Here is a 26595-nt window from a genome sequence, read left to right as displayed (position 1 = left end):
ATGTATGATATGCAGAAAATATAAGGTTGGATAAGCTTCATTCAAGCATGAGTTACGGGTATGTTGGCCATGGGTTCAATGCTAATGATCAACGATACATACTCATGTGTCTTTAAACAGAAACACAAATAAAACAAGTTTATAGGTTCAGTTGACAAAAAATGAAACCTAAAGCTCACAGGATCTAACCCTGCATTTCTGCTATGAACAACAGTTTAGTATTCACTAATCTGGTGTTCACAGCAACTTTATAGAGCATCTACTATGAATAATGAGAATAAACTATGTATTTACATCATGATATACCACATTCAAACTATTTCCAAATAGCTGATACTCAAAAGCAAAACTCATTTTTTAAAAAACTTCAAAAAATTTTGAATGATTACATATATATAAATCTTTTAAAAATATATGTTTTGGGGGTGCCCGAGTGGTTCAGTTGGTTGAGTGACCAGCTTCGGCTCAGGTCATCATCTCACAGTTTGTGAGTTTGAGCCCCACATCGGGCTCTGGGTTGAGAGCACGAAGCTTGCTTGGGATTCTCTCTCTACCCGTCTCTCTGGCCCTGCTCATGCTCTCTCTCTCTCAAAAATAAATAAACATTAAAAAAATTTTAATGTATGTTTTTGTGAATATATGCATTGTTAAAAAAAAACATGAACTGGATATACACTAAATTTATGACAACCACCCTCAAGAGAAAAAGAAAGGATGGAAACCAAACAGAGAAACAAAAAGGTCTGAGGAAGGGAATACTTTATTTCTTAAAATAGGATCTCAGTATGATAAATATTAATATTAGTATATATTTATTTGGAATGGAAGGTAAATGTATTATGCAACACTTTTTTTACTGGTTAGGTAGGTTCAAGATAGAAAGTAGTTTGACAATTTAAATCATTATGGAAACATAAGGGGATTAAAATTAATAAATTTTTTAAAACTTAATCTTTGTATACAACAGGCTTTATACAAGAAGAAATAATATTAGGGAAGGTTTCTTTTCTTCCCCATCATTTATGTTTATATGCATGCCTGTGGCCCTCCAAAATTAGGCTGTATGTATTTCTAGACTTCCACAGAGGATCCGAGGAACTACAAAATGTAACAGTTTTTCTTTTAACTTTATTTTAATTTGAGAGAGAGAGCAGGGGAGAGGAGTGGAGGGAGGAGAGGGAATGGGGGAGAGGTAGGGAGAGGGAGCGGGAGAGGGAGAGAGATAATGAATCTTAAGCAGTCTCTACGCTCAATGCTGAGCTAGATGCGGGCCTCAATCTTACGACCTTAGGATCATTACCCTAAGCCAAAATCAACAGACAGACACTCAACCAACTGAGCCACCTCAGCACCCATAAAATAGTTTTTGTATGCTATTTGAATCTCAGAATTCAACTTTTATTTTGAAACAAAGATCTCATTTTACTAAAACTTTTCAAAAATGTATGTAAGTGGCCATATATTAATCTTTAAATTGGAAAGGGAATGCTAGATGGGGTTTTTCCTAGCTAAAAATAAAAGATCAAAAGTTAACCTAATCTGTCAAAATAAACAAGAATATTTCATTAAAATGAATAAAATTTAAAGTACTGTCTAGAAAATGAGTTGTCAACCACATTTCTTGGCCTCTCATTTTTCACATTAGGTTGTCTAATGGGAGAGACAATATTCCTTTGTTCATTAAACCAATTCTAAAACTTGACTGACAGATAACTTTTAACAATGTGTTAATTTTTTCCAGTTTTAAAAATTAGTTTTAAGTTATTTAGAGTCTGGGCATATAATGAAAAGAGATTTAATGTTATGTAAGTGATGAAGCATAATGACACAAAATATTTTAATTTAGATAAAGTAAAATATCACTAGCAAAGATTCTACTGACTTCTACTATCATAGTAAGAAACCAAACGGCAGCCAACATCTATCTTTTCGAAGCATGCCCTAACAGGAATATAGAATCCCTAGTGATAATGAATACCTAAGAGTGAGTCTAGAAATGGGACTCATACTGATGCTTGAAAGTCCAAAATACAGACTATTTGTTCCGTCTGTTAGAGGTAGTCCATATTGCATCCTGTGGGGAAATGGGAGAATATAACCCCACTCAGCTGGCTGTGTATGCCATTTACAGACAATCTTAGTTTATGGGCAGGGCATGGCTCAGTTCACAATTAACTAGAATGAGTAACAGAACTGGAATCCTGAAAATTTCATCATGTGACCTGTATAACTGTCTCTCTAGGTTTTATTAGACTATAAAATCTCTAAGGAAACTTCAATTCTCCAAACATGCTTTTATGATCCCATAATGATACTTCAAACTGAGAACCTGTAATGAGACTTAATCCCCAAAATGTGGACGGAGAACATTAACAATTTGATAGAAAATATAGTCTATAGTATCTCATCAACTTATTAATATAGAATTTACAAATTATCTACATTGTCTTTTGTTAGCCATACTCGTTAGTAATTACCTAAACAATACACACACACACACACACACACACACACACACACACACAGGCACACACTCGAGGGATTAACCTTCCCATAATTCTTTCCCAAACCTTTAAGACAGTTCAACTGCTATAACAAAAGCATTAAAAAAAGGCAGGGATAGGGTCATTCATTCCTGTGCTATACCTTCTCTCCTAGCAATTTTTAATCAGGAAAATACAAAAGACAGAATTTATACAACCTTTAAATATTCACATACCCTGGATCCACCCACCGATATTCTGATTTAGAAAGAAATGAAGTCTGATTTGAACAGATCTTTATAAAAAGCTTGGGGACTATTGTGCTATATAGAATTCAGGTGAGAATGTGAAGAATAATATGTAGTGAAGCAGCAAGCAATGAATACTTGGTAAATCAATGAAGGAAAAGAGTTAAGAATTCAATAAATTGTTACAGTTTATTTAATACTTTAATACTAATAGGCTCAACCTAGGGTCCCTACTAAGCCTATTTTTAGGCCTCTGCTTTCACTTTCAGCAAAAGGATTAGTCCTGCCTCTAACTGTTCTCTGATCATGTGGCTACAAGTGGCTATCAAGAAAAGAGTATCTTTTCTCTCTTCTGAAAAATTTACAGAGAATACACTCAAAGTAAACAAAGCAGTTCAAATAGCTTTGAAAAAAATTAAATTTCCATTAAAAAAAAAGTACCAAAGTGCCAAGCCTGTTCCTTCTAAAAATAGTTCAAATGTTTGTGAAGAATTTAGCAATTCAAAAAATAAACACCCTTACTCTTTCATACAATCTATCATCAGTGTTCAAGTTCAGATACCTATAGTTTTGTCTAGCCAAAACAAAAACCAGAGTGAATTATTCAAATGACAAGAACAACTCTGGCACAGAAAAATCTAGAACTACCCAAGACAGAATCTTACAATTCACTTGGGAAGTGACACAGTTCATATGATACAAAACAAAGGGGGGAAGGGATGTCTATTCTGCAAAAATATGATGAACTGTACACACATATCTCATCTTGTTCTCTATACTAAAAGCACCAATAAAGAAAATTTATTAATAAGGCATAATCCCAAATGTATGGAGAGAAGAGAACAAGAAGAAACGGCAACAAAATTTGGCAAACTGGAATCTGGAAAGCAGATGGACAAGACCAGGCACTCCCTCCGAAACACTGAGTAAGTCATCAGTAGGGAAAGCCAAGAATAAGGCTGTTTTGTATCACCAGCCCTCATCCCTACCCCCCTCACCCCACCCCAACTGGCTGTACCTGTCAGCACTGAAATGGAGGTAGAGGAAGGGCAGGGAGGAACACTGGTTGAAAATGTCTGTGAAGAACAATTAGAGTCCTAGATCCCAAACAAAAAAGCCTATCAAACACCTCCTCCTCATCCAAGGAGCAAGCTGGCTTATCTATTTTCTAAAGAGAACTGATTAGCCCTGGAACTCTTACACAAGCTAAAAGGAATGAAAAATGGGGGCTTTAAGTGAAGGTATGCAGCCTACTGCTGACAAACAAATGCTGATCCTCTTGCCCATCTGGCTGCCAACCTTTAATCTCCAGGTAGCAATCGTCTTGGAATCAGATTACCTGATGTGATCTAATAGAACACACTAGGGCTTTCTCCAAAGAAAGACCAACAGGCCCTACCCACAAAGCTCCGATTTCCAATAAGGTTTTTAGTGTCCCCTACTTAAACGGAGTGACTCTCCAAAAATCTCTAGCATGAAAAACACAGGAATCAAAACAAAGAGAAAGGTAATCTGGAGGAAAGAGGGAATGCAGAAAGAAGAAAACTTCAAAAGCCCTAGATTAATATCCTCAGAGAGCCAGAAGATATACATCCATGAAATAAGAAGAGAGCAGCATAAAAAAAGGAATATTCAAAAGCAGAAGTAGGGGAAGCCCTTGAAAATTACATATGTTACCAGAAATAAATTCAACAGAAGTTTCAGAAGGTAAAACTGAAAAACACCTAGAGAATAAACAAAAAGATAAAGTGCAACTAGAAAACAGAGAGCACATCAGAATGCCAGGGGAACAAAGGACAATCTACAAGTATCTGGAAAGAAAATAAGCAGGTCCTACACAAGGTTTAAAATCAGAACAGTTTTTGACTTCAAATAATAATGGGAAGCAACTAAGCAAAGGCTTCAGAATGCGGAAGAAAAATGATTTACAATCCAGGATTCTATACTCAAATTATCAGACAGGTGTGAAGATAAAATGAATACATTTTCAGACATGCAAGGTCTTCAAATTTTCAGCCCTCAAGTATCCTTTTCATCAGGAACCCCACTGGCAAACGATAGCCACCAAAATAAAGACAAAAAAGATATGAGACAGAAGAGAGAAGACTTAAGTGAGAGGCAACAGGAATCCCCACAATGATGGTGACAGAACAGGACAACTCTATAGCAGGTACGAAAGGAAACAGTTTCAGACTGGGATGGAAAGAGGCTCTGGAAAACTAAATTGATGATAAAAACCTCTTCATCTGAATACCCTGAGAAGGCAGTTATAAAACCAGTGGATAGAGTTCAGAGGTGAATTAAGGATCATTTTTTTAAAACTAAGCAAACAACTTACTATTTTCCATGGAAAACAAAATATAAAATAGGACAGGAAAATATCTCATGATAAACTGCATGACTCAGATCTGACTGAAATTTGTACTGACAAAAATGTAAGCACTGAATTTTTACTTAACTCAAATTATAATGTATATATTATGACAAAAAGGTATGAAAAGGTACTGTTTGTTCTGGGAACAAAAGAAGGGGAGGGAAGACAGTCCTCATCTACCATAGCTGGAAATCGGTGGAAAATGCCTAAAACAAAAAATTTGAAGTTGTGAAGTAACCAAAGCAATTCGGCAGCAAGCACCAAAAGAAACAAGTAAAAAAGGTTGAAGTGCTCACCTCGTAGGGAAAAAAATAGGGAGAGGCGTATACGGGGGAGCATAGAGGGCACTCATAGGTTTTGTCAGAATTTAAATAAGTAGGGCTTTGAAACAATGTGCATATATACATAAATGATCCTTATAAAACAACTCTGAAAAAGAAGAAAAACACAGATTTCTCACAGAAGAAATTATTTTCAAAGAAAAAAATGCTATGGAGAGTAAAAGATGGTACAAAGTTGTGGGGCGCCTGGGTGGCTCAGTCAGTTGAGTGTATGATGTCAGCTCAGGTCATGATCGTGCGTTGGGCTCTGTGCTGAATGCTTGCTCAGAGCCTGGAGCCTGCTTCAGATCCTGTGTGTCCTTCTCTCTCTGCCCCACCCCTACTCGTGCTCTGTCTCTGTCTATCAAAAAAAGATGGTACAAAGTTTTAAAAAATTTTAATGAAGAAAACTTGGTATATCAAACAATAAATATTTCCTAAATTAATGAAAAAAATTATATAAATTGAAAAATTATATATGAAATATTAGAAACTGAAATCCAGACAACTATCCCTTTCCTAAGCAGCATGACACAATCAAAACATCAGAGTTGATTTACATATCTAATGTCTCAAGGTTTTTGAGACCGTCAAGACATTAGCTGAAGAGGTCTATAAAGAGCATTCCGCTCAACTACTTCCTCCTTTAAAATCTAAGATATCTCTTATATCCTATGCCATTATCTATCCCATGGTAATTCCTGTCCTCAACTTGCAGGTTTAGTTTTTCTCTCCAGTATTTCAACTTCAGTTGATGTTCCAACTTCAGTTGATGTTCCTTAACCCAAGTGATCCTTAATCCATTACTACTTCAGCAACTCATATATACATGGCCCCAGAGGAAAATCTGACCTGACTTCCAGCTACATGGTTACCTTTCTCTCCATCTTCTTGAATCACTACTAAAATAAAAGAAAGAAATTACCAGGAAAGATAAATCCCCAAGGATGAAAAGAGGAGGTAAGTAAAAATGTATAGAGTATTTCAATCCTGTTTGGAAGACAAAAAAGGAATGTTACATCCTAAGTGTTTCCATGCTTCAGATTCTTTGTCTCCCTCTCTCTCTGCCCCCTTTCCCTCTCATGCTTTGTCTCTCCAAAATAAATAAATATGAAAAAATTTTTTTAACCAAAACAAAACAAAAAAAAAAATGGGGGTGCCTGGGTGGCTCAGTTGGTTAAGCATCTGACTTCAGCTCAGGTCATGAGCTCATTGTTCATGGGTTCGAGTCCTACATCGGGCTCTGTGCTGACGGATAGCTCAGAGCCTGGAACCTGCTTCAGATTCTGTGTCTCCCTCTCTCTCTCTTCTCCTCCCCCTCTCATGCTCTGTCTTTGTCTCTCAAAAATAAAATTAAATAAATATTTAAAAAAATTTTTTTGCTAAGTGCTTCCAGAGGGGCATATTGGTAAGAAGCTAACTACTTCATCCTGTAGAACCTTCAGAAGGCCCCCAAATTTAAGGTATAAGAAATCACACAAGGAAAGGTAAAAAAAGGTTTTAAAAATATTAACATTCTCTATATAGAAAGACTGAGACCCCTTCCTCCAGGATCCCTTCCAGATCTTATATAACCAGACAGTTAATTACAACTTCAATGAATAAATGAAAAAATGAACAAACAGAAAATAACACAAATGAAGAAATGAGGCAAAAATTAAGGAAAAGCTCAATTTTAAAAGAAAAAAATAATCAATTACAATAGTACCTGAAAAGCAAAAAATGTTAACAGGCAGAATACCATAAATACTGTAAAACTACTGATTAAGCCAATAACTAGAACATAACAAACAGGCTGAAGGAAGAGGGTCTAAGAAAAATATCAACCAACCTAAAAGGAAGTTAGTAGATAAATTATTCACATTGCTATGTCTAACAACAGTCAGATAAGTATTTGAAAATCTAGAGGTAATTACCAAGAGCAAGGGCTCCGTAAGAGCTCTGGGATGCTCTGCAGAGCACAAAAAGGGTAAGAGAGGAAGGGCGGGGGATGAGGAGCTACTGTGTTTGCTGTAAGCCTGTCAGTGTTACCGAACTTTTAAAACTATATGCATATATCTTTTTGTTAATTTTTATTTTAAAAACTGGAAAATTTGCCATCTAAAACCTTAAAACACCCACATACTACTGACCATAATGCCTTATCCTTCAGGAGCTCTCCCCTTTTGCTCCCAATTTACAGCTATCTGCAATTCATCACAATCTCCAATCCCTGTCCACATCCCTCATTACCCCTACGTTATTCAGGCCTTTCAGATCCAGGCTCTTACACCCTGCAAAGCTTTGACCCATACCTTGTCAAAACCCTTTGTTCCTTTCCCACAACTGCCTGGGATGGAAAACACTGTTGTATGACTCAAAGTTCTGAGTTTCTAGCTTCTGTAGTGCCCCCAATACTATGAATTGAGTCACCCTCTCAATTCTCCTCACTAATGATTATACAAGTTACTGTTCTCTCCCAGCCCTCAACTGTATGTCCATTCCCTTCTTCCAACACAGAAGCTTGATTCCCCTTCATGAAAAATAAAATTATGCTCTGTGACCATGAACTTCCTCAGCTACCTACCTGCTCCTCTACCTACCCTTCCCAGCTCCACATTTTCCTGTACCCATGCATAACTCTTTACCTTTACCTCTGGAGTAACCCCTCTTAAAGACAAAACTAACCTCAGCCTTATTCTTGCAAATGAGTTCTTACCAGTTCCTCCTCCATCTGGGAAACTCCAATAAACTCACCTGTTTCCAACACAATTCACACCTCTGTTCATCTAACCCAGTGCAGCCAGAGTGACCTTTCTATTACCGTTCATATATTTGTGTCATTTGCACTGAAGACTTCTGTACAATTCCAAAATCCAATAAACTCCTTTTTGTACCTATTAGTCTCTCATGAATACCTTTCTGGACCCATCTCCTAACACTCCCTTCCTTTATACTTCTACTATCTAGCTCTCTTCTCCCAGACTTCTATCCAGTCTATCTCCTGTGCCAGAAAAATATTCCCCTAACATATCTGCCTGACAAATACCTATTCATCCTCGAAGTGTCAGGTCAACTGCTACCTCCTCTAAGAAGTTTCCATAGTTCTCCCAAGCAGACTTAGATGTTCTTTGCTCCTATGCCCTATCCAGATCCATGCATTTATTAAGATAAATTTATCTGTTTATTCATCTCCTTATTCTGCGCTCAGTAAAAGATAAAATAATTTTTCATCTTTTAATACTTACACTGAGACCATGAAATTTATATTCATTTGCTAAGAGAATAAACAATTTTTTAAGAAAACGGTTTTTAATGTACAGTAAGCACAAAAAGCATTTAATGGAATTCTATCAATAAATTTCTTACAGAGGCGTCTGGGTGGCTCAGTTAGTTAAGCATCCCACTTCAGCTCAGGTAATGATCTCACGGTTCATGAGTTCAAGCCCCACAACGGGCTCTGTGCTGACATGACAGCTCAGAGCCTAGAACCTGCTTCAGATTCTGAGTCTTCCTCTGTCTCTCTACCCTCCTCCTGCTCATGCTCTCTCTCTCTCTCTCTCTCAAAAATAAACATTAAAAAAAATTTTTTTAAGTTTCTCATACTCAGTTACTAGAAGAATTTTTCATTATTAAAATATATACTAAGAATACTTGTATGTTACTAATATTTCATAGAGATAGAAAACTATTTTGCTAATAATATTCTGTTACAATAATTAACTAAAGGTTCTTTGTCTAATGGTCATTAGACAGGGGTACTTCTAGAACGTATCCCAAAATATTTTATTTAAAAGGCCGTAAATTTTAATGGCTCCCCTCTTTGCATGACCCCACATAAACCACAAATATTAAAAAGGCAAGTTTCAGTTTTCTAAATGTGTGAAAAACAGTTACTTGCTTAGCCTCTTTCAACATGGGTGATTTTTCCTCTTGAAAATGATTAATTCCCTATAGCATTTTAGTATACAAAAGAAAGTTCCTGAGATTAACTTTCCTGAATATCCTATAGTTGACTGATAATTTCTGCCAAATATTTTGAAACAATTCCATCTAACAAAAACAAACAAACAAGAAACTTACCTCTGGGTGAAAAAAGATTTCAGGTCCCAAGAATCTCTCATAACCAACATCAATAGAAAATTCTTTCTTTGAGATAGCATTGATTCCAGTATATTGCTTAATCCACTTTGATCCATCTGTGTCATACTTGTTAAATTCTTTTACTAAATCTGGGCAGACATAACTATAGCGCTCCTAGAAAAACAAAGAACTGAGTAATTATTTCCTCATTTTAGTTAACAGTAAAATAAGCTGGCATATTTTCAGTAAATAAGAATCAAATGAACAAATACCTTCAGAAAATAAAGAAATTCAGCTGAAGAAAATTTTACGTTACAGTATTATGCCTTGTACAAGTAAAAAGCTCATCTCATCTCCTACATATAATTCCTGGCTTAATATATAAACTGAACAAGATTTGACCAACTAAAGAGACAATCTCTACTACCTCAATGTTATTTCATGAAAACATTCATTAATTTCATTCAACATTTTACACTATTTCAGTAATTAACGAAGTTTGCATTCTAGAGAGAAGAAAGCATAAAATACATAAGAACCAGAGAGTAAATAATAGTTGAAATAACCACACCAATTAATATAGATACTTAATCCTTAATACCTATCTGGAACAAAACTGAATGTGGTCTAAGTAAATGAGCAAAAGGAAAACGACTGAAAATATAAATTATTCTTTTCTACTATATCACCTGCAATGCTAAATTGTTGCATATCTGATTATATGTTCTAGGTAAAAGTTTTTAGCAAAAATGCAATTCAAAAATGTTATGGTTATAACATTCCATTTGCAACTCAGGGCTCCTGAATCCATATCTCATTTTTCTTTTTTCCTTTTTAAGAAAAACACACAGGGGTGCCTGGGTGGCTCAGTCAGTTAAGTATTCCACTCTTGATTTTAGCTCAGGTCATGATCTCATAGATCCTGAGCCTGAGCCCCACGTCAGGCTGTGCTGACAACACGGAACCTGCTTGGGAGTCTCTGTCTCCCTCTGTCTCTCTGCTTCTCTCTCTCTCTCTCTCAAAAAACACACACACCCATTTCACATATTTTTGCACATCCAGAATTCTAGCCCACAACAGCTAAAAAGATTACTAATGATCAAAAGACATAAAAGGAAAAAGTACTGGAAAACAAAGGACACTTTGATTATGTTACCATAGGTCTTGTTTCTCCAAACTTGGAAGTAGGAATTACATGAAAATAATAAGTTTTAAAAGAAATTCAGACTGAGCATCAGTATTCTCTAGATTTAAATCCTTAGTGCTCTTGTCATTTCTTTAAATTCCAAAGACTTCCCAAAGATGTTAGAGCAGTAATGTTCTTACTAATTTTTTACATATTTCATTTTGATACTACCATTGAGGTGAGTTTTGTTAGCCTTTCAGGAACTCCTTTACTACTAGGAAACAGTAAATTCATTTTCATTCCTAAGCTTTGACGAGTGAAAGAAACCCTATAATCATGCAAAGATAGGCAAATAAATAGTTATTTCCACTGGGGCAGTTTTGCTTCACGTACTGAAAATACAGGAAAAACCCACGGAAATTTGTTTAGGTACACTGGCAAATGAGAAATTTAAAAAGCAAGGCTAAATATTTTGGTGGTTTATATAAAGCACTGATAGACTTATGTAACATGTAAATTATTAAAACACCTTAAATAGCCTTCACATTCTTCTATTTGCCATATCACTGGAGCCAAACATCACCTGTATTCTATACACAAATGAAACAATTACATAAAAAAAAAAAACAACTTTGCAACAGAAAACTGTGAAAATTAAAATAAAGAATTCAGTGAAGAAATTGAGACATGAGAACTCTGAAGGGAACTAATTATTTTTACAATGGGGAATAATCAGAGAAATGTATATAAATGTTCTTGACTCAAATGTGAAATGTGGAGACAACAGGCATAAGACTGATAATTCCTCACAAGTTCTTTACAAGAAATACAGAGAAAACATACACATAATTAAGAATAATGACTTACAAAAGGTTTTTAAAGTACTGTTCTTTACCTAACAGTTTCTCATGTTAACAGTGTAAATTTGATTTTAATTTCTAATCATTACTTTGTACCTTTACTGCCTTAGCAGTTTCCAAGGATTGTTCTGGAGGGATTCCTACTTCTCGGTCTCTCAGTAACTGCTGAATAAAATATGTTATATCTCGTCCTGCAATTGGAATGTGCTTAATACAGCTGCCAATCACATACCCTTCAGCCTAGATGAAAAAAAAAGTGTCAAATTTACTTTCATTGGTTTCAAGGTTAACATAAATAACCATTAAAGACTAATTTCTCAAGTTAGTGTAGTTATATTCTCGAGTATTGTTTTATCACAGAATTCTTCTAGTCTTTACTCCTCAGGTGTATTCCTCACAATACTATATACTACATAATTTGCAGTACTATACAGATATTATGAACAAGAATGGCCAGCAACTCAGATCTATTCTTTTACTGCTAACAGTTTTATAAGCAAGACTGAAATGACTGAACAGCACAAACAAGGAATTTCAGAAGTATTAAATGTTTTGATATTAGACCAGATAGAAATTTATAATTTAAAATTCTTTTAAATTATTTTAAAACCCTTTATAATTTCAGTAAACCGTTTAGACAACAGTTTAGGAAATTTGTAGTCTACAAACTATCTTTTTTCCTACTGAAGTAGGTACTAGTTTCACAAGTCTGAGGCATTCTATGCATCATCATAATGCCAAAAAATTAAATTCTATATGATGAATCCAAATTTTCTGATATTTTCAGAGGTACAAAAATTAATGTAGCAAAATTATATTTCATTAACAAAGAATATTAGGGATGTCCTCATCTGGCCATGACAGAGTATTAAGCGATTGGATTTATCCTCTTACCTTAAAGAAAAAACAGGATAAATTATATGAAATAAAGGTTTTCACACAGTGAACAACAGGCAGAGTAGGGCAGTGTTCCCCATGATAAGAGAAAACAAACAAGATGAGTGCTATGTACATCCAATCTCACCGCCTCAAAGAGTTCCCAGGCAGCAATAACAGGAGGGAGAGCCCAAGCACAGCCAGGGATTCTCATTAAGTTGAGGATACAGAATTTCGATTTCAGGGAGGTCACAATGGCTACAGTTTGCAAGTCTAACTACCAAAGTGGAAGACGCTGCACTGACAGAACTCTGGAGATGTGAAAGGTAACATGTTAGCTGACCACTAAACATTCATATTAGGAAACCATCAAGACCAGAATAAGAACCTCTAGAAAGGAGGGGAAAAAATAATCCCCAAAGTTTATGCGTAGCTGGGAATAGTCGACCTTCCCATTAATCACAGTTTAAGGATCTCAAACATTGGGCATTGAGTAGAGTCCTTAGAAGGGTACTTCTTCAAGGTTGGGGATAGTGTAGAGCCAGACCAAAGACTATTCTAGATTTGGTCAATTAACACTTAAAAGGAGATCCTAAAAGGTTCAAAATGATTCCTAGGAACTTAACTGTGTTCCACGAAAAAAATCTAAAAATATTTTTAAAAGCCAGGACACAACAATGTGAATATATAGTACCTAATGAAAAATTATTATCAAGCAAGGAAACAGGAAAATACACCCCATGACTGGAAGAAAAATCAAAAGAGAAAGCAATAGAAATATCAAAGAAAATATCATTGATAGTCAAAGACACTGAAACAACTACTATATATTCCACGTGAACAAGATCAATGGAAACATGAGTCAGAAAGGGAAGATAAAAAAAGACCCAAAGAGAACTTCTATGGAGAAAAATAAAGTATCTGAAATAAAAACTATTCTAGGGGCTTAGTTGGTTGAGCATACAACTTTAGTTCAAGTCATGATCTCATGGTTAATGAGCATGAGCACCACGTCAGGCTCTTTGCTAACAGCTCAGAGCCTGGAGCCTGCTTCAGTTACTTTCTCTCTTCCTCTCTCTTTCTCTCTCTCTCTCTCTCTCAAAAATAAATAAACATTAAACAAAAAAAGAAGAACATTTAAAAATATATATGCTAAGTGTGATTAGATAAATTAATTGTTCTAATAATAAAAAGAAGTCAACATGAGGACAAGAATGAACCATTTAACTCATGAGTTCAAGCCCCACATCAGTCTCTGCGCCCACGGCACTGAGCCTGCCTGGGACTCTCTCTCTCTGCCCTTTAGGCTCTCTTGCCCTCTCTCTCAAAAAATCTCAAGGAGAAGAAATAGAAAAAATTAAAATAAAATACATTAAGGTACATCACAAACTGCTAAAAACTAGTAGACCAGGAATATATTTTGAGAAAATCTTGAAGGCAGACAGACAAATAAACATTAGAGAAACGAGCTTAGGAATAACACCAGACTTATTTTCAGAAACAAGCCAAAAGACAGTAGAACTACATCTTTAAATTACTGAAAGTAAAAACCTATCAACCTCAAATTTTATACTAAGTAATATCTTTCAGAAATGAAGACAAAATGTTTTTTCAAAGGATGTACATAAGTTGGAAGAGTTTATAGTCAGAAGACTGGCACTTTAAGAAAAGCTAAAGACTGAGCCTGGGTGGGTCAGTCAGTTAGGCATCCGACCTCGGCTCAGGTCATGATCTCACAGGTTGTGGGTTCGAGCCCTGTGTCGGGCTCTGTGCTGACGACTAGCTCAGAGCCTGGAGCCTGTTTCGGATTCTGTGTCTCCCTCTCTCTCTGACCCTCCCCTGTTCACGGTGTTTCTCTTTCTCAGAAATAAATAAAAACATTAAAAAAAAAAAAGAAAAGCTAAAGGCCATTGCTATCATTCTGGTGGAAAATTAGACTAGACAGAAATCTGCACCTTCACAAAGGAAACAAACACTGGAAATGATAAGTGCATAAATATAAAAAGAAACCTATCTTTTTAGAAATGATGATTTGTTATGGGCTGACATGTCCCACCTCTCCCAAAATTCTTGTGTTGAAGTGCTAACATCTAATACCTCACAATGTGATTGTATTTGGAGACAGGGACTGTAAAGAGGTAATTATGTTAAAATGAGATGATAAGAGTTGGCCCTAATCTAATATTCTTACGTTCTTAAGAGATTAGGACACAGAGACAGAGGGAAGACCATGTACAGATAAATGGAGAAAATTAGGCCATTATGATAGAAGACACAGCGAGAAGCCTCAGAAGAAATGAACTCTGCCAACAACTTGATGTGAGACTTTATTACCTCCATCTGTGAAAAAATTAACTTTCTACTGTTTGAGGCATTCAGTCTGTGGTACAGAAGCACCCTTCCCTGTCCTTGCACAAATACTCACAATCTCAATGTTCTCCTAACACCATCCAATGGTTTCTGTTGCAGCTAAAAAACCTCTCCTGTCCTTGGGAGGACTTTGGTGTGCCTTTGGAGCCTAACCAATTTGGGACTGAATACCAGCTCTGCTACTTCCTAGCCGTACCTTGTTACAGCAGCCATAACAAAACTAATATATTATCTACAATGAAACAAAGTCATAACACAGTGTAAGTTTTTAACATGTAGAAGTAAAATGAGTGACAATTATAGTTCCAAAGGGAAGTACAAGTACAGTACCTACTTATGAAACATTAGAACATTATCTGTACTTCAATTATAAATTAAAGATGTTTATTATGATCTCAAGAGGAACCACAACAACAAAAAACAAGCAAATGACAGTAACAAAGAAGTAGAACATAGCTAAAAAGTCAGTACAGAAAACAGAATATAAAAAAATACTCCAATAATTCAAAAGAAAGAAAAGGAGGAAGAGTACAAAAACAGAAACATCCAATTCTTAATATCCTTACAAAAATTCACTCTTACTCATGTTCATAACTTCTATTTGAAAATTACCTATTTGAATGTTAATTATCAAGATACTGATATCACTGATTAATTGTACAGATGTTCGGACTTGGGTCAGCCAGAACAAATTCAACTACTAGCTCCATGATCTACTATTTGGTGATCTCAAGCAATTCATTTATTTTCAATTTTAATAGGTAAACTGAGGTCCTAACAGATAATATAACCTACATTACAGATTTTGAGGTTCAAATGAGAATCTGAAATGAAAATCTTAAGAAGGTTGATGTACCACTAAGAAAGAAAACTGTGATGACAACTGAACTATAAAAAAATGAAATGCTGGACACATAACAATTTCCAAGATATTAAAATATCCCCAATGGCAAAATAAAATGTGGGATAGCCATACAGTGAAATATTGCATGGCACAGCCATGTAATGAAATATTATTTAGCAATAATAATAAAGGAAGTACTATACGTGCTACAACTTGGATGAATCTTGAAAACTTAATGCTTCATGAAAGAAGCCAGTCACAAAAGACCACAAAGTTTATGACTCCATTTATCTGAAATGTCCAGAACAGGCAAATCTACTGAGACAGAAAGTATGTGAGTGGTTGCCAGTGGCTAAGGTTATCAGGGAGGGAGTAACTGCTAATGGACAGTGGGTTTCTTTTTAGAGTCATAAAGATGTTCTAAAATTGACTGCAGTGATGGATGCACTTTGTGAATATACAGAAACCCACTGAACTATACATTCTAAATGGATGAACTGAATGGTGTATAAATTATATCTCAAGAAACCTGTTACTAAAAAAGGGACAATTATTACTTAACTATTATGACATTGGAGAGTGGATTATGACATCTAACCTAAGTCACCCTGATGATGTAATCCTCAACAGAGGTCGCCTGATCCATTAAAAATAGGAATGAGAATAATGAAGAAATAAAAGTTCAAAAAAATTTCATCCCTTACAGGACATTTAATACACTATAAACATTATTTGAAAAACTAAACCTTTCTATGTATATCCATCTAATATTATCAAGTATGAATTCAAATAGTCATTTTCAATGTATTAGACACAATAAAAACCCTAATTTGTCATTAAGAATTGGAAGAAGAAAGGTCTTGGCAGAAAATCCAAACCATAAAGTACAATAACTTGAACTTTTTATTCAAAAAAAAATTTTCCAGGGCACCTAGCTGGCTCAGTCAGTAGAGCATGTGACTCCTCCTGCTCTCAGGGTCATGTGTTCAAGGCCCACACTGGGCGAAGAGTTTAATTGTAAAAAACAAGTAAATAATTTCCCAAAATTATTAGCAGCCATAAGCTTTATTATAAACTATCTAGTTAACCTACACCCCCAACTGAAATCCGTTAATTAAGGATAAGAGAGACTGCCAAGTGGCTAACATACACACACAGACATATCCAAACCAGAAAACAGAATTTCATTTTTAAGAAAAGAAAGGCATAATATATTTCCATTTCAGTTACTCCAACATTTTCTAATTATGAATTAGAAATAAATTCTAATATCTTTAAAATCATTTTCTCATTACAGTACAAACCTACAGCAAAAGAAAGATTTTAGAATTTGTTTATAGAATTTTATATTACTTTGAGGAAAATACAGCTAAAGCTGAACAAGTGACCAAATTTTTTAAAGTGTAACATTTAAAATTTTCTAAAAGTGGTATTAATTCATATAATATATTTATGCCAGATGTGTTATTTGATGTCCTATTTGGTAACTGTAAAATATTCTTACCACAGGAATAACATGAGTGACACCATCTCCACTGTCTATTACTGTACCGGTCAGTGTCCGTTCTCCTACTTGTCTCGAGGTCCAAGATGCAGCTAAGGCAAGAACAGCCTTAGACACACACATACATACACACACACACACACACACAAATATGACAGGCACAAAAAAAAAAAAAAGAAAGAAACAAGGGCAAAAAGTTAATAGAAAAAACTATTTCAATGGAGTACTTCAATTTTAAATGTACAAGTGACTCTTGAACAACACCAGGTTTAGGGACACTGACCCACCTCCCCAAGACAAGCAGTTGAAAATTCAAGTATAACTTCTAATTCCCCCAAAACTGAACTAATAGCCTACTCTTGACTAAAAGCCTTACCAATACCTAACAGTTGGTTAACACAGATTTTTTATGTTATATTATAAACTGTATTCTCATAATAAAGTAAGCTAGAGAAAAGAAAATGTTAAGAAAATTGTAAGGAAGAGAAAACACATTTATAGTACTCCACTGGACTTAAAAAAAAAAAATCCACATATTAGTGGACCCACACAGTTCAAACCCATATTACTCAATGGTCAAATATAGTATCTTTGGAAAGAAAATACACAAAATTAATTTACATTATGCAACAAAATTACTCACATCCTACATTTTAAGACTAACTTACAGGCTTGTATTCACTTTCAGGGGCATATTCATAAATGTTCCATGTTTTAACAAGGGCCATTTTTCTCCTAAACCCCACAAAATGGGGAATGAAATATACCAGTACTAAGAGTGACAGGACTTAAACTATGTTCCTATGGGCTAGCCTATACACAAACCACAAATCACCAGTTATTCCATACACAGATGGCTATAAACAAGTACCTCTATCGTAAGATTAGCTCCAAATTTTCTAAGTGCTACATGCATTTAGAAACATGTAACAAGTTATTTAACCACAGAAAAAGCCATTATACTCTTCTAAATATTACGATTTAATCAGGAAACAACGTTGAAGGATTGCATTTTTCAATGCAAAATACTGGCATGGAAAGCAAGATACAACTCTCTTTTTAAAAGTTTACAATTAAGAAATTAACATAGCTAGTTCATTTTTTAAAACTAAATTTCATACAGTACAAGCCTCAAACAAGATATACAGCGAATAATTAAAAACAGAGCTAAACTGGCTTTATTTTACCTACTTACAATATAACAGCTGAAAGGGACCTAGAAAGTTATCTAGGCCATCCTCCCATTTTAGCACAGGATCACACACCATAATCTCTGTGACCTAAGAGAACTATATAATAGTTTATACACTTAGTATTTTAGTATGATATACTAGGTATCACATTCACTACAGGGCTGAAAAACAAGTAAGAGGTGAGCTATGATTCTGAAGAGTAGGAGAGAAGTTATTCCATGAAGATACACTTCCAAGTAAATTAAATAAAATACTACAGGGATTTATGATACATGGAAAGCAGAGGGGCAAAAAGGAGAAGGTGGTCCAACATACCTAGCAGTAAGTCAATCAAATCAGACTATGAAAAAAAGGATATAATAAACATTTCAAGGATAATTGAATATGTATATAAAGTTCCTGACCTGGAGCAAACACTCAATAAATATTAGTTCCCTTATTTCTGTCCCATGAAAGCTTTGAATTTTCTAAAGATCATTAACTTACTTCCTTCAACACTTCTCTTTTGTTGAATAACTATTTTCTATGACTTCTAAATTATTGATTCAGGAAAGAACTATGGTAAGCTTCAAGGTTATGAAAAAAATGTATTTTTTTAAGAATGATTTAACTTAGATTAAAATTTAAGAAAATCAAGCTTATGTTGACTTATGAACTTGCTTACCTGCACAGCAATGTACAAGCCTGGAACATTGAAGGACTCAAACATTATTTCAGCAGTATATTCCCTGTTTTCTGGAGTATTCAGTGGAGGTTCAGTCTATTAAATTGAATAACATTTTAAATAGACAAGATCAGATTATTTCGAAAACTTTATAGACAATTTTTAAATAAATAATTTATGTCACTTTAAGTCTTTTAATTAAACTTTTAAACTTCCAGGTACAAAGATAGACATATAGACCAAAGAAAAATGATATAAAGAATTCAAACAGATCTACGCATATATGAAAACAATATAGATCTTCACACAAGAAAAGAAACTGACTTCCTATGTCACACCATTAAGAGAAAGGAGACCAAGCCAAATCATCTTGTAAAAAGGTAACGACAGACCCCCAGGGAAATATATCAATCATATTTGCTGGTGGAAGAATTCTCATCCATGTAGTTTTCAGCAGGATGTACCTGGTGTACTTATTACTAGAGTAAGTAAGTCAAGATTCTACAAATTTATGGCATGGCTTCTTGGAAAATGTTACATAAGTCCTATAACTGTTATAAGTAGTAAAATGGAGATGTGTATGGGTGCCTGGGTGGCTCAGTCAAGTAAGTGTCCAACTTCAGCTCAGGTCCTGATCTCACGATTTGTGAGTTTAGCACTGGGCTCAGTACTGACAGCTCAGACCCTGGAACTTGTTTTGGATTCTGTGTCTCCCTCTCTCTGCTCCTGCCCCGTTGTGCTTTGTCTCTCAAAAATAATTATATGTTAAAAAAAATTTTTTTTTTAAACCTGGAGATGTTTACACCATTCTCTTCCATTTATGTGACTGCATACATCATTTAGAAACCTGCAAATTACGTCTGAGCCAGAACAGGGGCGCCTGGGTGGCTTAGTCGGTTAAGCGTCCGACTTTCGCTTAGGTTATGATCTCGCGGTTTGTGGGTTCGAGCCCCGCGTCGGGCTCTGTGCTGTCAGCTCAGAGCCTGGAGCCTGTTTGTCTGTGACTCCCTCTCTCTCTGACCCTCCCCTGCTCACGCTGTCTCTCTCTCTCTCTCTCTCTCTCTCCTAGAAATAAATAAAACATTAAAAAAAAAAGTCTGAGCCAGAACACATCCTGAGGGAAGAGTGGACTGAGGAAACCATACTGCAATCCTGGACTTCATGCTTCATCTATGCTTAAGCTTGAAACTAGGCAAAACCTCTAATTCTTACGAATCTGATTTGACAGTCCTTTTTGTTATCTCAAATATTTAAACTAAAAGGTAAAACTTTTAAACTTCAGAAGAATTATCTTTTTGACCATGAGGTAAGAATGATTCCTTAAATGTCAAGAGCACAAATTACAAAGACAAAGTGAATTCACAGCAAATTAAATTTTTTGTTAGTTTAAAAAAAACTATAAAGTTTTTTAAAGAAAAAGGTAAACTAGGAGTAGACTTTTCACATATGTAAACCCTTTAATAGCTAAACTACTTGATGTGTTTAAACTTATTTAAGAGTTTTATAACTATGTTCAAGGGTTTGGAGATAATTCAGGGATACATACATAGAAAATTAAGCACACTAAAAAAAACAAGGCAGTTAAATTATAAACTCCAAGGAAAACTGAAGTTCTATATAAAATAAAATATAATCAGATCTCCCAAGGAAAATATACAAATAGCTAATAAGCACAGGAAAAAGTACTCAAGATCATTAGTCATCAGGAAAATGCAAATTAAAACCAAAATGAGAAATCTTACACACCCACCAGAAAGGCTAAAATTAAAAAGACTGACAAACCAAATGTTGGACAGAATGTAGAACAACCAGATTGCTAACACATTGCTGGTGGGTGTGCAAAAAGGTACAACCCCTTGGAAAAAAGTTCTACAAGTTTCCTATAAAATCAATCATGCACCTAACCTATGACACAGCAATTCCGTATCCAGATATTTACACAAGACAAATGAAAATATGTCCACAAAAAGACTTGTACAAGAATGTTCGCAGAGACAGCTGGGTGGGTTCAGTAGGTTGAGCTTCTGACTCTTGATTTCAGCTCTGGTCATGAACCCATGTCTGGCTCTGTGCTGAGTAGGAATCATGCTTGGGATTCATTCTCTCTCTCTCCCTACCCCACAACCTCACCGCTTGTTCACACGGGCAAATACTCCTTCTCAAAATACGTATTTTGTTTAAAAAGTTTGCAATGACCAAATTATGCACAATAATAAAAAACTGGAAACAGCCCAGGTAATTATCAATAAGAAAATGAATAGTGAGACACATTCATACAACAGAATATGATCCAGCAACCAATTTTGACTATATGCAACAATGTGGATGAATCTCAAAGACTATGCTGAATGAAGTCTTACCAAAGAGCACATCTTGTAGAATTCCATTTATACAAAACTCAAATATAAGCAAAACCAATCTGTACTGGAAAAAATCAGAACAGTGGGTGCCTCTAGGGCATAAGGATAGGAATTAATCAGGAAAGGGCAGCAGAAAACTTTCCAGGCTGATAGTAATGTTCTATATCTTGATAAGGGTTGAGGTTACACAGATGTATGCATCTGTCAAAACCAGGAGATGGGTGAACTATATCATGTACCCTGTAAGACAATTCCATCCCACTTCTTTCTGTAAATTCAATTTGACTGGAACACAGCCATACCCATTCATTTAAGTATTTTCTAAGGCTGCTTTCCTGCTACAACAGCAGGGCTGAGTAGCTGCAAGAGACCATATGGCACTAAAAGCTAAAAATATTTGTTATCTGGTCCTTCAGAAAAAGTCTGCCAATGCCTGGTCAACAGAATGGTAGAATTAAGATTTGTACATCTGATAGCATGTAAATGTTATAAACATAAAAGAACTCTAAACAAATAATGAACTCTATTCGATGATATGCATGCTAATGTATTTAGGTGTGAAATTACTCCATCTACAACTCATTATGAAGTAATTAAAAATGTAAGATCGTGACACTTGGGTGGTTCAGTCGGTTAAGCATCCAACTCTTGATTTCAGCTCAGGTCATGATCTCACAGTTCGTGGGTCTGAGTTCCACGTTGGGCTCTGTGCTGATGGTGCAGAGCCTTCTTGAAATTTTCTCTCTCCCTCTCTCTGCACCCCCCACCCACACACGTGCCCACTCTCTAAATAAATAAACTTTAATAAATAATAATATGGAATGATGGATAACCTAAGAGCTGTCATAAAGCAATTATATAAAATTAATATTTGAGTCTAGGTTGGTACAGGTGGATGTTTATTGTAAAGCTCTTTCAATTGTGTTTATGGTCTACCCGTAACAACATTCAAAAATTATCATAGTAAAATACAGAATACTGATTTACCAAAAATTATGATTTAACTATATTGTAGGGAGGAGAAGACAGGGACTTTGTGTTAAGAGAAGGAGGATAAAAGGAAAAGAATAAAAGCTTCATCTTTCCTACTAGGTAGTTAGTAGGTAGTGGCTCATATTTAAATAAACAAACAAGAAACAGAAAACATGTTTAATTTTATGAGATAACTAGCACAAAAAAACTCTTAAAAGTTTAAAATGTTTGTCTCTAGAGAATATGAATCCAACATTGGGAAAGGTTGGGAAAAGAGGGTACCATCTTTTTATTTTAAATCTTATACCACTTGATTTTTTAAGCTATAAATATGTATTGCTTTGATAAATATAAGAAAAAAAGTTTAGAAGTAAATTACATTGTATTTTTTGGGGTCAAGAATTATTAACAAAATAATAATCAGACTAGTTATTTAAGAAAAGCAAAGTGAGGGGTGTGCGGGTGGCTTGGTTGGACATCCAACTCTTAAACTCGGTTCAGGTCATGATTCTAAAGTCGTGGAATCAAGCCCCCGTGTCGAGCCTGCTTAAGATTCTCCAAATTCTCTCTCTCCCCCTCTGCCCCTCTTCTCCAGCTGGCGTGCACACACACACTCTCGAAAGGAAGGAAGGAAGGAAGGAGGGAAGGAAGGAAGGAAGGAAGGAAGGAAGGAAGGAAGGAAGGAAGGAAGGAAGGAAGGAAGGAAGGAAGGAAGGAAGGAGGGAAGGAAGGAAGGAAGGAAGGAAGGAAGGAAGGAAGGAAGGAAGGAAGGAAGGGAGGGAGGGAGGGAGGAAGGAAGGAAGGAAGGAAGGAAGGAAGGAAGGAAGGAAGGAAGGAAGGAAGGAAGGAAGGAAGGAAGGGAAGGAAGGAAGGAAGGAAGGAAGGAAGGAAAGAAAAAGGGGCACCTGGGTGGCTCAGTCGGTTGAGCGTCCGACTTCAGCCCAGGTCATGATCTCATAATTTGTGGGTTCAAACCCTGCGTCAGGCTCTGTGCTGACAGCTCAGAGCCGGGAGCCTGTCTTCAGATTCTGTGTCTCCCTCTTTCTCTGACTCTCACCTGCTCACGCTCTCTCTTTCTCTCTCGCTCAAAAATAAATAAAGCAGGGAAGGGGAGGGGAGTGGATGGAAGATGAAAAAGAAGAAAAGCAAAATGTCTTATTTCTAACTTATTTTGAACCTTACTTACTGTTCCTATTGTAAAAATTAAATATTAATTATGAAAAGAAATTCCTAAGCACCTAACTCTTGGTGCTTCAACATATTACAACTTTAGTGGAACCCAGAATTAGATCATCTTAAAGACAATACAACTTTATAACAAAGTCTCTTAGGCATATAGCAATGTAATAAGCAAGAAAGTATGCCTGAGTACAGATGTGATGAAAATGTTCTCATTGTTTCTTCAAAACTGTCTCTGATGAAATTATAATTTGTACTTACCAAAAGAAAATAATGGTCTTCTGGTTCTGCTCTTAAATATTTAAAGATCACCTGTTCCATAAACCTTTCCATCAAGTCCCAATCTTCAACTATACCATGGCGAATTGGCCACTATTAAAACAAAACACAAAACACATGAAATCACATTAATATCAAAAGTCAACACAACTACCCAAAAAAACGGAATATTAAATCATAGGATAGCAGTTTTTAAGTGTGATTTAATGAGACTATAGATTGTGCTTAGGAGACACATACTTAGCTATTTAAAGATCAATGAAATTATTCCTACAGCATATTTTCAGATGGTTCAATTAAAATAAATAATGCAAACATGTCAATTGCTAAAAACTCTTACATCTAGATAGAAGTTCACTGTACCAGTCTTTCTGGATTTCTGAAAATCTTGTAATGGGAAAATAACCCATTAAAACTAAAGTCTATGAACAGTATAAGTACAGTTTATAATTTATTATCTCTTTCACAAATATTTGTTGTGTGCTAATATAAAACACAGCTGGCAAGTATGAAGCCGTCATAATCATAAATGAAGATGTCAAATTTTATTTAAACAGCTGTATATATTTGTACAGAACCATGCTTTAAAACAGAGCCTCAGGGTATTGCCGCAAATGCACAATGTCACCACAAAGTATTTAAAATTTTTCAGGGATGCAGCCCCTCTGGAAAACAGTGTGGAGGTTCCTCAAAAAATTAACAATAGAACTCCCCTATGACCCAGCAATAGCACTGCTAGGAATTTACTCAAGGGATATAAGAGTGCTGATGCATAGGGGCACATGTACCCTAATGTTCACAGCAGCACTCTCAATAATAGCCAAAACATGGAAAGAGCCTATGTTTCCATCAATTGATGAATGGATCAAGAAGATGTGGTTTATCTATACAATGGAATACTACACGGCAATGAGAAAGAATGAAATCTGGCCATGTGTAGCAACATGGATAGAACTTGAGGGTGTTATGCTGAGCAAAATAAGTCAGGCAGAGAAGGACAGATACCATACGTTTGTATGTATAGGAGGATTCAGAGGAACTTAACGGAGGACCATGGGGAAGAAGAAGGGGAAAAATAGTGGGGGAGAGGGAGGGAGGCAAACCATGAGACTCTTGAATGCTGAGAACAAACTGAGGGCTGATGGGTATGGGGGAGAGGGGAACGGGGTGATGGGCATGGAGGAGGGCACTTGGGATGAGCACTGGGTTAAGTTATATGGAAACCAACTTGACAATAAACTGTTTAAGAAAAAAAAATAAAAATTTCCATGGAAATGCAGTGATACTCAAAATCAGCCTGACGCTGCATATCTACCAGTTCAAGGGAGTTCAGTTTCACCATTAGATCATTCTATATTCCTTTCAATAATATCACTTCTTTGAGAAGCTGGGTTGCCAGAAGTTGCTATTATAAAAACCAAGTACCTCCCCCCAAAATACCATGTAAAATAAGAAATGAGGGTGGCCATGAAAAGTTGTTAAGTGCCTAACAGGCACATGCATGTGATTATTTGACAATTAAATAAAAACAGTTTCATTTTGAATAGTGTTTTATGCTTTTCAAATGGCTACTAGCTGCTTGGCTATGTAGTAAACACAACTGCTGGGTATTTCTTTTTGTCTAGGTGGCATAGTAAAAACTCTTACTGAGACTTTGAGGGTACTGAGAAAGTTTGTGAACCTCTGCAATAATAGTTCCACAACATATAACTAACAAAAGATTAGTACTCTAACCATATAAGGAATTTCTGAAGCAAGCAAATTACAAGTTTAGGCAAAAAAGTTTAAAAATATATATAACAGAAAGGAAACAAAAAAACCTACAGTTCCATGCACACAGTACACACTCAGTGCCTAAGGCTGAACTAATGAATGAACAAGTAAACATCCGACAGTTACTTACTCAATCATTAAGCCTCTTATTTATTAATCTCTAATGTTCACATCTCACTCCAGCATTTTAGGTACTTCTTTAGTCATTACACTTATAAAATGACTTCTTAAGTTAAAACTTGAAATAAAAAAAATACTCCTCAGTTTGCTTTAGAGAAGGGAAATTAATGTACTTTCATTTTATAACATTACTGAAAGTTTACACATATTTCAATGTTCTAAGTGTTTATTATTCATTTACTAGTCAAATATTATTGTGCACCTAAGGTGAACCACTGGCAAATATGCTAAGGACATGAATATCCTGCTCAAAAGAAGTTCAATCTAATGACAGAAAACAGATACAAATATTATATTCTAAGTTCTCAAAGAAATAAAGTATCTAGGACAAGATGACCAGCTTGGCTTCTGAAACAGAAAGGCTCCTCCTATTCCCTTACTACTGAGGTCGTATTTAAGCTGGGTCTTAAAGGAGCAACCTTGTCAATGTTGTGTTTTGGGGGCAGAGGAAGAGCATGGAGACAGAGAACGGGAAAGATATATACAAAGATATACACTACATAACATGCACACACTGCGGTTACCAAAAGGGTTGGGGGAGGAAGTATAAAAAGATAAATCAGTTCTAGATGAAGGAAACCAGATTCTCAAAAACTGTATTTACTTACCATGTACCTGTATTTTATTCTACAGGAAATAGCTCATCCGTAGAAATTTTTAAGCAGTGCAATGACAAGCCCAGCTTTGATTTTCAGGAAGATTATTAGAGCAGCATTGGGGAAGCTGAAATTCATCTTAAAAGAATCAAGCAAGAATAAGAGCCCCAATTGTGGTATGGATGATGCTAGGCCATACTGAAGATTTCTGTCAGTAAGAATGAGAACAAACTCAAAGATATCAACAGGTTTCCAGTTCTGAAGTCAGGTTGGAGAGGATCTATTAATCAAGACACAAAAGTTGTGTTTTGTCTTATCTTGGAATAAGCAAG

The 26595-nt window shown here is 35.6% G+C and overlaps 1 protein-coding gene across 1 annotated transcript in view; it reads right to left on the bottom strand.

The window, feature by feature from the left end:
* ACTR3 (actin related protein 3) overlaps window positions 1-26595 on the bottom strand; it is a 67457-nt gene that overhangs the window by 7118 nt on the left and 33744 nt on the right. Inside the window, exons 4-8 of the mRNA XM_039229924.1 lie at window positions 23697-23807; window positions 18925-19020; window positions 17068-17175; window positions 11570-11713; window positions 9488-9661 (exon numbers count right to left, since the gene is read on the bottom strand). Coding sequence (XP_039085855.1) covers window positions 9488-9661; window positions 11570-11713; window positions 17068-17175; window positions 18925-19020; window positions 23697-23807 — 633 coding nt within the window. The remainder of the gene's footprint in view (window positions 1-9487; window positions 9662-11569; window positions 11714-17067; window positions 17176-18924; window positions 19021-23696; window positions 23808-26595) is intronic.

The sequence above is a fragment of the Hyaena hyaena genome, unplaced genomic scaffold, assembly GCF_003009895.1.
Source record: "Hyaena hyaena isolate Hyena2069 unplaced genomic scaffold, ASM300989v1 scaffold_41, whole genome shotgun sequence".
Taxonomy (NCBI): domain Eukaryota; kingdom Metazoa; phylum Chordata; class Mammalia; order Carnivora; family Hyaenidae; genus Hyaena; species Hyaena hyaena.
This window is presented reverse-complemented; position numbering and strand designations above follow the sequence as displayed.